A 12,407-nucleotide genomic window follows, 5' to 3' on the forward strand; every position below is an offset into this window, starting at 1 on the left:
TTGCCGTAATTAGGTACGCGACCGGTTTAGATGTTTTTGCGAGAGGCCTTTTTAGTGATGCCAGATAAAACACATGCAAGTACAGTAAAATAGCACAACTTAGAAGTGTGAAATGCCGTATGTAGATGTTCCATACGTTACGTTTTTATTATCTGAAGTTGATATTAATATTATTGACTAGTTCGAAAATCAGACTCTCGCACTCATACCTTGCGTTTAACTTCATGTTACAAGTACGTGTGTGACTTTGTGAAATTGACGGAACAGTAATACCAAATTCTAGTATTGGTTGCAATTTCAAAGACTTATAGCGGATATCTTTTGCGTTGTCAGCGCTTCAAAGTCCACCTAAAATGACTGTGAACAGTGAAAATATTACTTGAATATAGAAGTAAAACTATCATTTTTAGGTCGATGCAGAGGGCCCTCCTGGACCACATGTTTTTAGACTTTTTCACTAATTGGCAATGTCATCCTTGATATTGGATATTAAAACATTTTCTAATATATATATATATATATATAAGTGTGTAGATTTCAAATATTTTATTTGGTCTTGTACCATTATATAATCATCTGTTTCTTTTCATTTACAGACAAATTTAAATTGATATTATGTACAACATTTTCTTGTTTTCATTCTTTTAATTATGTTCTAGCATATCCTGATGAAATGAATGTTGTAAATTTATATTTACTAGTATTTACATAAAATACATTTAGCATCATTAACTGATTGATAACAAATCTAGTTAAATGTAAGTTTCTTTAAATTGAAGTAAGGACTGCAGTGCAATATTCAAGGGACTTCACTAATTGTCTAAGTGTAAAAGATATTAAAAGTATATTCTTCTCAATAGTGTTGATACTTTTATATATCAAAATAAGTAATTTCAGAAGTTTCTATATTTTATTTCAGTGATTGGGAGTCCAAGTGTACATTAAAAGATGGCAGAAGAGATGTCTAATATAAGTATTGTGCTGTTCATTGCATGTGGCACATTGGTAAGTTGTTATATCCATTCTTCAAATGATTATAATATTAAATATGTTTAATATATGACTGTTCACATTTTTTTTACTTTTATGTTGTCTTCTAAGTTTATCATGATTAAATGTAAAAGTTAACAAAATAAAACTTTGTTATTCTTGCTTTCTTTTCTGTACATTATTTTGTTTATTAATTTTTTTCCTTTTTGTAATTGTTATTTTGTTATTATATTATTTCTTTATTACTATTGATGGAGGACTCTCAAAATTACAAATATAAAAGAATTGTGTTGAATTAAGGTAACACCTTAAATCCGAAACTCAAAACTATTTTCTATTTAATCTTACTTTTACCTTTGCATATAACTATAAGTTTTATTTCAGACATTCCTTTACATATTCATATTTGCTAAACGGCAGATTTCACGATTTGCACTTAAATCAACACGAAAACCACATGTCCCAATAGGTGCAGATGCCCCAGAGGTAAGAGTAAAGACCAGTTTTGATAGTTGCATTGAAATTGAAGAAACATTTCAAACTATTCAAATCTACTGTTGTGACTTAAAAATAAAAAATTGAATAAAATTATGACTAAAAAAATTAATGTCTGTTCAATGAATTTTAGAGAAGGTACCAGTTTTACAAAGCCCCAAATGGCAGTAATAGTGTTGTTTGCAAATCTTGTGATGAGAAAGGAGAAAGTTTGAATTGACAAAGGTTTAATAAGGCCCACATACACACACATCAGGCACACACACTGTCATTAACTCTAGTCTTTTTGCAGGCATTAAAGCAAGAGATAAATAGGAGATTAAAGAGGACTGGTGATATAAAATATGAGCCTCTGTTAATGACCAGAACAACAGAAGAAAAATATGGACCCTTTGCTGGTATGTATATATAAAATAATTTGTTAAAATTTACTGTGATATAAAATGTGGACCTCAGTTAATAACCAGAACAACAGAAGAAAAATGTGGACCTTTTGCTGGTATGTAAAAAAATTTTTTTGAATTTTACTGTGTTCACTTTTATAACAGGTGAATTTCCAATCAGATATCAGTTTACCATCCACAGATTTTTTTCTGGAAAAAGTGATTATGCGTATGTGTATCATTGTCTGTGTATCATTTATTTATTATTAGTACTTTTTTCTCATGGAAGTGATATTGATCTAAACAAGCTAACATTGCTTTTAATATTTAATGCTTTTTTCTATTTGCAATGACATGGAAAATGTACTCGTAGATACCCAAAAAATGAGTTTTTTCTTTTATAGGTAACTGGCACTTTTTTTACCGGATGAAAGCAGTGGATAACCTTCACATTTTAGGTTTGTAATTATTCAGGGTTTTTTTTTCTGTGTACATCTTTAATTCCCATCTTCTGAATATTAACAAAACTCCATCACTGTGTTGAATTATATATGTAATTTAAAATTTTTTTTTTTACTTCCCTGCAGATCAGGGACTTCAGGACAGAGGAAAGAATTGTTCTTCTCGTAAACCTGGAGACAACCTGCTCAAATATCTCACTGCTAATCTCCCATTAGCCAGCCCTGAGTTGATAGACAAGTTTGTTCATGCTTATGAACATGCCAGGCATGACCCTATAGTGAGTTTGAATATTTTTGTTGAAAAAAAATTCTTTTTTTAACTGGACTTGACATTTCTTTTGTTTTGATGTTTGAGAATTTGCAGTAATGATCTATGTATTGAGTCAGAGTAAAAAAAAAAACAATTCAGAATCACATTTATAAGGATGTGTTCTTTCTTTCAAGGAATTTGGAGTTGAGGAGTACAGACAGTATATGGAGCTGTTACAAGAACTTATGAAGTATGAAACTGCACCTTGTTTTATGACTCATTTTTAACAGTAGCGACCAAAGGCATGCACTTAAGATTTTAATTGTATGCGTAAATTGATTGAAATAAAAAGAACCTTGGTACAAGCACTATTTTCATAAAATATATCTGTTTTTTCAGTTCGATCAAGGATGATTATGATGATGCTGATGGTACAACAAACAACAGAGACAATCTCACCAAACCAGAGCAAATAACTTATATTCCCCCTCCTAATGGGAGCCAGACTGGCATGTACAGGCTACTGACGTCAGGATCTAAGCAATCTTTAGCCTCATCTAAAGTGGACAGTCAAACTTCCAGTTTGAGCTCAGTACATTATGAGACTTCATTATAGCAGTGCTCAAACTGCTTTATACCAATTAATCAATATGTACATATATACATACCTATATGTATGTTTTTGTATGACCATGTGCAATATTTCAGACTTCTATTTGGTGCTCCTACAGTGTATGTGGCTGGTTGTTAAGGTTTAAATTTTTTCATAATTTTAAAAATAGTATTTTTAAATGTTTGCTCAGATACATATTTCTGGCACAGTTATTTGGCTTTTTAAAGTAATAAATAAAATAGTTGTATTTGTAAGATTTGAGGTCATTTTCATAATTGAAGTTTTTTTTTGTTAAAATTTTAATTGTCTTAAAAATTTTATTTCAAGTGATATAATAATGTTTTGTGAATAAATTTATAACGTTTTTTACTCCTATGCAAACACTGAGTACATCAAAATATTCTTTATGATAAAATAAAATTGTAGATGCAATTAAAGGATGTTTGCAATCACCAAATGCACCTGAGAAGAAAAGGTTTCTTTTGAATTATAATTAGTTGATTACAAATGCAGCCAAAGATGATGGTTTGTGCATCAACAGGTTTTAAACAAGTCACTTGTTGCAAAATAATATATTTGACTGAGCATATGAAAACAATTACGAAAAGACTCATTTAAAACACTAGATTTCCAAATTAGTTTTAATTAACGTGTCTGATTAGAACAGACATTTTTCACTACAGAGTTTTAATTTTGTGACTATGAGAAGATTATGAAATAATTGCCCCTACAGTGTTGAGAGTTGTGACAAGATATTATGGTGTTACAGTAACTAACAATCTTTACCAGACAAATAATTTTATTCATACCTGTTGAGCACCAAATTCAACATGTTTTGGCTCAAATAATTTTACTATTTTTATTTGAAAACTGTAGGGCGAAAACTGAATCAAAATGTGTCTCGTTGAGTACATATTTTGTGTCAGTAATTAATTACTATGCTTTAAAGTACATCTGATGTAGTTGCAGGAGCAGTTCAAGTTGTCCGAAAATGGGTAACTTTCTGTATACAAATAGAGCTTGTATCTTGACTCATGCAGGCATCAGTTTGTTGGTAAAAGTTGTAGACAATTAACTTGTCTAAAGAAAAAATATTCGAGTTTGATCAATCACTGATTTGACTGAATTTTGTTTCAGTAAGGTAATTTTTTTCAGCAATATGGCCAAAACAAAATTTATATTAGATTGAGCACAGTGTACCAACATCTGAAGAGACAGTTACAGACCATAAAGGCCTTGCATTTTGATAATATATATATTTGGACTGTGGTGTGCACTCTTCAACCTGTGCAGTAAGTACTATGATATGTTATCAATGAATGAGCAATAAATTGCTATCCTATTTAAATGGTAGGATAAGGTCTGTGAGTCCAGGAAACTTTGTAATAGATACTAACTTAGTTTTCTAGCTTCAGTGTGATACCACTTTGTTAAATTCGAAATCAAGCATGTTAAAGATTTAGTATAAATAATAATTATAATAATAATAATATTTATTTCTTAAAAACCGCACTACACTACTGTCTCAGTGCTGTTTACAAATAAAATTATCAGAATTACAAGTAATTATATAAATAATAAAAGCTGAGGTGAATAAAACAATTAAAATGATTAATACTAGTTATAAAAGTAATAGTCTAAACAATAAACCTTTTCTGATAAAATGAGAAAATATATGTTATCAAGTATTAAATTTTAATTGAAGTACTGTGCAAATAAGAATGTTTTCAAGTCTTTTTAAGAACCTCAACACTATCAATAGTCCGAATGTGTGAGGGTAGTTCATTCCATAAAATGGGTGCTGCAATTGAAAATGCCCTGTGGCCGTAGGTTTTAGTTGTTTTTTTGTTGTCATTCCTGGTAAAGAAAAGAGTGGAGGTGGATCTGGTGAGATTGGCTGAACTTGGATGTAGCAAAGAGTTAAAATATGAAGGGTATTCATAAAATGTAATACCTAGCAGTATTTTGGGATGTCAGGTTAAAGGGTGAACTGATTGTTTAAAGTTAACAGTACTCTAAAAATTCATCAAATTGTTTTTCAGCAGCTTTTTTCTGTCTTGAATCCCACAAACTGTGCCTTCAAACTTTTAATCTACAAAACTTTTGATTGGTTAAGATACCCAAGTTTATCTGCAACAACCAAATAAAAAATGTCTGTCATGACGCTGGCATTTATAAAACTAAGTGTCATGGGTATTAGTCTTCTTTTATCATGATCAATGCTTCTCTTGCTTGCATTTATATTTTTTCTTTTTTTCAAATTAAGTCAATTAATTGTAATTTAAGTCAATCAGTTGATTTGAAATTTTCTGTGGAATTTATTTATCTTATCTGTGAACAAGCTAAGATGATAACCGTGGGTGTGATGTGATCAAGTGCACTTAGAATGGACTTGGTAACAATCAGTTTACTGTGAATGAATTGTGTATATATAACAGTGAGCTCAAGGGGGTCAACCATTGAACCAAGCATTATTTTAGTCCGATGTACCCATAGATCTCTGCACTGATAGATTCAAACCCCACACCCCTAAAGCACGAGCACACGCACGCACAAAATACAGTAACAATTGGACATACAAAATGAAAAATAATATTATAAGAAATTTATTGTTGTAGACTGGTATATGGCAATAGTGTAATATTTATCCAACTACACCCTTCCAATTTTAATGAAAGAGATGTGTTTATAGTTGAAAACATTGAATGTGTCTTGTCTACTAGCCCTTGAAAGAATTTAAAAATTATGATGGATAATACTGAATTCAGTCATCTTTCTGCTTGCCTTTACAGTAGAAAATTTACCTGCACTCAATTTTTTTAGTCCTCTGCAGGGGCAGATCCAAGATTATTTGAAGGGGGGATCCAGAACGACAGGCCTCAGATGTGAAGCTGACCATCACCCCCTTGGAGTGGGGTTCGGGGGCTGCTCAAGGGCCCCGAAATTTTTTTGGTGTTTTGGAGAGCAAACAGTGCCCTTTGGTACAGTTTAGAAATTTGATTTAGCTAGTCAAAATTCTAATTTCAAGAGGGGAATATTGGTGTGATATATTTTTCAGAAACTTAAGGGGGGGGGGGGGGGGGGTCAGGACCCCCCCTGACCCCCTCTCTAAATCTGCCACTGCTCTGTGTACATGTATAAGGACATGTAGTTGAGCTGGCACCATTGTTGAGTACAATGACATATTTACATCCTATTCTGTGTTATCAAAAGAACCCAATCACACATATTTGTACTAGACATGATGTATGGATGTTAGACTTAATAAACCTGCACTAAGCTACATATGACCCAACGATAAAGCCTAATCAGCACGAGGACATTTTTAGTACACTGTTAGTACACTGAGTACATGACTGTCCTGTTCTAGTTGATGACATACATGGTTGTTTGACCCACCACTATCAAATCTCCCCAAGTTAAATATAACCGCAGACAGGCCCATAACCAGTTTAAAAAGTAACGTAAATATGTACCTCTACTGCACCCCCCTCATGACAAGTCTCACCTACACCCCCTGAACTTACGCTTTCAGTGAGGCATGTCATTAAGTTAATAAAGGACATTTAGCTTAAGTATAATTTTTTCAAACACATTTAGTGGAATATTTAGCCTATGCCTCTCCTAAAAATAATAGCTGTTTTTTTTTCTTTTCTTTCTTTTTTTTTTTTTTTTTTTTTTTTTTTGTAGCTTTTCTATGAGAGTTGAAGAAGTTGAACATTTCAAGTATTTGGTTTCGGTAAAATAGGTGGATGGAAACTCAACAAAAGATGTCAAATGAGAATCGGAATGGTGAAGGCCAAAGCAAATGAACTGGTCAATATCTGGAAGGACAGAAGTATCCCAACAGTGTTAAAGGTGAAATTAATGAAGACCTTGATATGGCCAGTGCTCATGTACAGGTGCAAAGGATGGGTAATCAAAAAAGAGAAGGAAAAACAGATGCAGCTGAAATGTGGATTTATCAAAGAATGTAATGCATCTCATGTTGGGAAAAAAAACTGAAAGACTGCACTCTTGAGGAACTCTGACTTAACCAGGAATTATTGAACAAGTTCAAGGAAAAGAAGCTTATTTTTCTGGGCCACCAGCTCCAACTGGAAAAAAAAAAGTTGTTCACATCAACATTTTAAAGTGTCCCCCCAAAAAATGAAAACATGGCAGGCCGGGGTTTGGATGGAAGACCAACATACAAAATTGGACAAGAAAAAGTTTAATAGAGGTCACGAGGACGACAGTAGATAGAAAGAAGTGGAGGGGCTTGGTCCATGGAGTATGCCAAAAATCTTTGATGCTGCTGCTGCTGATGATGATGATGATTAACTTTTCTAACTGCTACATATATCAGTGCATGATTTTTAAATTGAATTGAAATGGTTATCTTCATTTGCATTCTTTGGACAGAGGTCAAATTTTGATCACTCAGTGTCTGCATGACAGTACGATTGACCTAGCTCAGCTTCACTGAATGTTTACTGCTAATACGCGAACATTCTAACAATCAATGTAATCAAAATGCTAAGTATCCTATCCAAGGATTTTCAGCCAAATTTAATTTTCCTTGAAAATGGAAATTAATTTTTCAACTTGTGAATCATTGCTAGACCTGTCCCTTTTAATCAGATATTTACACAATTTCCTTTTAGATTTCTAGATAAATTACTTTATTTATTATAGTTTTAAATAACTGGGCAATCACTCAGACCACCATGCCTTTTGATACATTTCAAAAGGAAATATCAACGTTGGGCATTTTTATTTAAGGGGTTTTATCATTTTTAAGGTCTGTATAGGAAAAGATAAGTATATTTGAAGGATATGTTAGCAAAGAAAACATAAGTTTGGGACATTTTCAAATGCTGATTCATGTAGTACATCTTTAATTATGTAAGCATCTCTCCAACTTTTTTTTTTTTTTTTTTGGGAGGGGGGTGTTAGAGACAAAAAACAAAAGCCAAAAGTCATACTGTCTTATCATCATTATTGATATTTGCATAGTAGGACTTAAAGATAAAAAGTCATATGGAATGAATGTAGGTATTAGTAATCTGCAATCAAATAAGCCACCCTGAAGCTAAATTTGAAATATACTTAAAAGTTTTTCAAAGACATCAGTAAACATTTCCACCCAACAAGCATTGTGTAAAACATTGACACAACTGTGTTATATATGACAAAAAATTATTTGTTCAAAAGTCAATGATTTCCTTCAAATATAATAATTACATACAATTCCTGAAATTACTATCATAGAGGTACATGTTTTCAAGAAATGGGAAAACTTAAAAACATGAATTGAAACTTAACATACAAATGAGCCAGCATAGACATATCAGATAAGGCTGGTGGAGTGAATACAGAAAATGTCTAAAAATTGACACATACATTATCTGCTTTTTTGCTGTTGAAAAAATCATCGTTAATCGGTATAAATCGAAATTATCAACATTATTATAATATATGTTTAATGAAAACATCACCAAATTTCCATACAGCTACAAGTAAAATATAAGAAAAAATATCACACACTGTGTAAAAGGAATGACGATTTCTGTAAAATGTAAAATACTACAAATGTTGCTTCAAAATGTTGTTACATGAAGGCAATGAAAATATGAAAAATTTAGAAACCCAAACTACAATTTTTGAGGTCAGGCATTCAATTTATTCTTGGGATATGAACCCAATTAATAAAATCTGCAGCCATCATGCCTCAAAAACAAGCAGCATATCTTTTCATACATCTGTTCAAAATTCATCCCCGTGGCACTATTGACTACATTCTGATTAGATAAAATGAACAGAAATAATTTTACTATTATCTAACCATGTTGAAAATAGTCTAATTTTGTTTTCATTTGTTCAGTTTTGTTCATCATAATGCAAACCAAAGTCAATTTTTGTGAATATGTCAAAGTCTTAGTATTTCTTCTTAGCCTTTTCCATTTTCTTGTTATTTTCAAATTCAATGTATTTCTTATTCTTGATCCCCCCTGCCTGCAGTCCTGGCCAGAAAGTCCCCATGGCCTTGTCAAAATGGTTGAAAAAAGGAGCAAAATTGGTCTGTGGTTTCATATGGTGCATGTCATGCTTAGGGGCACCGCCAATAATGCCAGTTGGGTCCCAGTTATGCAGGGCAAATGGGAAGTCGTATCCAATGTGAGCTTCAACGCTGATGATGATATTCACTATCATGAAGCTCCAAGTGGTGAAAACGTGACAGTTAAAAACCCATGGTAGAACGGTTGTGTACGTCCCCACAGTGATCAGCTCTAAGGGGCTCAGATATTGTGTTACCCAACAGAATGGACTGTAGTACTGATGATGAATGGAGTGCACATGCTTGTAAAGAAACTTCACTCGATGGTGTGTGTAGTGCCAGACAAAATACTGGAAATCAAAGATAAGCAGCATAACGACCTGTTCAAGTACAAACTCTGTCATTGTGGGTGCCACAGGCGGTAAGGGAGTCGGTGGAGTCCATATGGCTTGACCAATAGCGGCTGGGAGTATGTACACACAGTGATTCCACAAAATCACCAAGATGGCATTGCGGCAGGCCGGCCAGGTCACATTTTTCTCTGGTTGGATCTTGTACTTGTGGATCCAGTTCCAATTTTTGCCCCAAAGATCAAAGATGGTGAATGGCACCATGCACGTAAAGTAGAAAGCCACCGACATGACAACTGGAAAAAGTGGTGATCTCAGGTAATCCTCATGTCCAATACGAATTAAGTCCCATAGTCCCTGCAACGCGCGAAAGTCGTCTGCTCTTTTTGTCTGGTTTAACGTTGACGTTTCTTCTTTCCACCATTGCCATTGCCACTCCGACATATTGACTGTATCAATGGGTCAGCTTCTACCTTACGTGCAATCCTGTGTTTGAGTTGCACCTCTTCACATGACAAAAGCCCAAATGACAGCACTGTTGCTAATGAAGCGGTAAACTCTATATGTCCTTTGACCAGCCCTGACCTCAGTCTGTCAACTCATTTTCAGATCTCTTACAACAGAAGACCCATAGAAAATCACGTTTAGTAGAACACAAAATTTGCATCATCAATGCATTTAAGGGGCACGAATTAGTGCACAAGCGCAATATCTGTAATAATTATCTCAGTAAGAGATAATGAAATGTCCTATATGACTATTTTTTAAATGTTTAATGCAAATAATTTTCAAATCTCGTTTAAGTCACGTGGTAGGGCAGAAATGGAGGACTCGAAAGATTTGTGTGATGATCGCTGAATACATTCAATGTTTTACCCATTTGATGGGGAAAGTAATTTGATTTAAGGGAGACATGAGCAAATAAAAGTATGTTTTACAATGAAGAAAGTGTCAGGAATTGTTACCAAGCCTGCGGAAAAGCTGGAATCGGACAAAGCTAAGCGTGTTTACAGGTACTGAATCGTCCTGGAAGTCATGGTTTATACATTAGCAGTTGGTACTTACTGTACCTCTGCACATCACACCGGGCAGTGTTTGTCCAATTATATATATTGAGCTTAAGTCATCCCTTTTTTTCCAATTCGGACTCTAGAAAAAAGTTTCTTAATATACATTCACCAGTTGGCATAATTCAAAAAGAGAATTTGTCTTGTGGTACAAGTTATTATTTTCTTTATGATTTAAACAAAACATTTAATTAAATCTTGTCACAAAACAGGGGCTGAACTGCCTAATGGTCCTTTGACTAAAATTTAGGATTTTAACTTCTTTTTATTATATTTATTTCAGAGCAGCTCTTGATATTATCCGTCGCCTAGATGACATCATCAAGCAAAAGAAGGCATACAGGGATGTATTCCTACCTGAAGCTATTGGCTTACGAAATAGGTAATGCATATAGGAGTTGTACTGAAAAATCATCATCTTCTGCTTTATATTAACTCAGAGAAATGAGGGGTCCTATTTGGGAGAAAAGTTTGTTCAATAAAAACCTCTGAACTGGTAACTTTTTGTCACATCTCTGTTTCGCTTTCCCAGGAACCTTACAGTTTTACGCTAATAATGCAGTGCCTGTGCAATCTTCCAGAAACTTTACTGCAGCAATTTTTAAACTAATAATGGCTCCACAAACTAGCTCTAGATTGAAATAATAAGATTATAATGACAACCAATTTCATTTGTCTTGCAGCAGATTTAATCAGCAAATGTATTCTTTTGTATTTTAATTACTGCATAAAAATAATTTTACCCTTAATATTTGATCATAAATAGGTTGAAGGACTACTGTGAGCGGCTAATGTTCTATGATCCAGTAGAGTATGGAAGGAAGGCAGAAGAACTGTTGTGGAGGAAGGTGTATTATGACATCATTCAGCTGATGAAACAGAATAGAAGGGTGGGTCATTTTATATTAAGAAATTGTAATTGTATTGTTATTGATGTTTCTTCAGAAAGACACTTTATTTAAAACAGTCATATGTTTCAAACAAACAACAAAATAATAATTTAAGACACTAAATAGTACAGAATTATCACTGATTTTTATATGAAGCAGACAACAGGTGTGCTTCATTAATATTGCTATTTCCAGTCATTAGATTTAGAAGGAGATGATGGTTTTTGCTGTGTGCTGTGCCACAAAACAACTTAATCATCTTGGTTTTATTTTTCATATTCAAAAGACTACTCGTTTGAGCAATGCTATAGAGAGTGCATTTAGGACCCATCTGTCATCAGCAACAGGTTACTATCACCACTTACTGTTCAGGCTACAAGTAGAGTTTGGTCTCAAGTTGGAAGGAATTGTAGACTTTCATTATGTGCCGGAACCAAGATCATGTAAGTAAATGGCCCTAAGATATACCTGTTTCCTTTTTTTTTAAGTAAATGAAAAATGTGAAAGAAAAGTAAAAAAAAGCAAATAAGTGTAGATGCACATCACGACTGTCATTTGTATGAATGGAAATTGAGCCTTTATTTTTCTCCAGACAAGAAAAATGCCCTAAGCAAAAAGAATGACCAGGATACAAAAAGGATTGAAACTTGGGCTACCAGAGCTTGCCATAGGTGTCTGGTTTATCTAGGGGACATAGGTACATAACTTGTCAAAACAGTATAAAGTCAAATATGGTGATGTATTCAGGTAAGATCTTGAATGAAATCAAGATTTGCTTAATAAGTTTTTCTGAATTGACTATGTGGGTTTAACTTAAAACTATGCAGATAAGTTTTGGAAGGATTTAAGAGGTATTAATATAATAATT

At 33.4% G+C, this 12,407-nt stretch overlaps 3 protein-coding genes across 4 annotated transcripts in view; 2 read left to right on the forward strand and 1 right to left on the reverse strand.

Moving 5' to 3' along the window:
* The first annotated feature begins 3 nt into the window (after positions 1 to 3).
* LOC106158070 (lipid transport auxiliary protein 1) lies at positions 4 to 4,555 on the forward strand. 2 transcript variants are annotated; one of them, XM_013533913.2, is made up of 8 exons: positions 4 to 117; positions 920 to 1,005; positions 1,375 to 1,476; positions 1,778 to 1,883; positions 2,273 to 2,326; positions 2,456 to 2,607; positions 2,774 to 2,829; positions 2,979 to 4,555. In XM_013533913.2, the coding sequence occupies exons 2-8, from the start codon at positions 949 to 951 to the stop codon at positions 3,193 to 3,195; spliced, it is 744 nt and encodes a 247-aa protein (XP_013389367.1). In that variant the 5' UTR covers positions 4 to 117; positions 920 to 948; the 3' UTR covers positions 3,196 to 4,555. The 2 variants fall into 2 exon arrangements, with proteins under 2 accessions (XP_013389367.1, XP_013389369.1); XM_013533915.2 differs by having other exon boundaries at positions 7 to 75.
* Positions 4,556 to 8,153: 3,598 nt separating this feature from the next.
* Positions 8,154 to 10,213, reverse strand: LOC106158069 (cholesterol 25-hydroxylase-like protein 1, member 2). The gene has a single exon (XM_013533912.2). The coding sequence runs from the start codon at positions 10,024 to 10,026 to the stop codon at positions 9,112 to 9,114; it is 915 nt and encodes a 304-aa protein (XP_013389366.1). The 5' UTR covers positions 10,027 to 10,213; the 3' UTR covers positions 8,154 to 9,111.
* Positions 10,214 to 10,370: 157 nt separating this feature from the next.
* Positions 10,371 to 12,407, forward strand: part of LOC106158056 (nonsense-mediated mRNA decay factor SMG5) — a 30,086-nt gene continuing 28,049 nt past the window's right edge. Inside the window, exons 1-5 of the mRNA XM_087010334.1 lie at positions 10,371 to 10,595; positions 10,933 to 11,031; positions 11,416 to 11,539; positions 11,826 to 11,982; positions 12,132 to 12,236. Coding sequence (XP_086866460.1) covers positions 10,522 to 10,595; positions 10,933 to 11,031; positions 11,416 to 11,539; positions 11,826 to 11,982; positions 12,132 to 12,236 — 559 coding nt within the window. The 5' untranslated portion in view covers positions 10,371 to 10,521. The remainder of the gene's footprint in view (positions 10,596 to 10,932; positions 11,032 to 11,415; positions 11,540 to 11,825; positions 11,983 to 12,131; positions 12,237 to 12,407) is intronic.

The sequence above is a fragment of the Lingula anatina genome, chromosome 1 (assembly GCF_051362555.1).
Source record: "Lingula anatina isolate TDL-2025a chromosome 1, LinAna3.0, whole genome shotgun sequence".
In the NCBI taxonomy this organism is placed as follows: Eukaryota; Metazoa; Brachiopoda; class Lingulata; order Lingulida; family Lingulidae; genus Lingula; species Lingula anatina.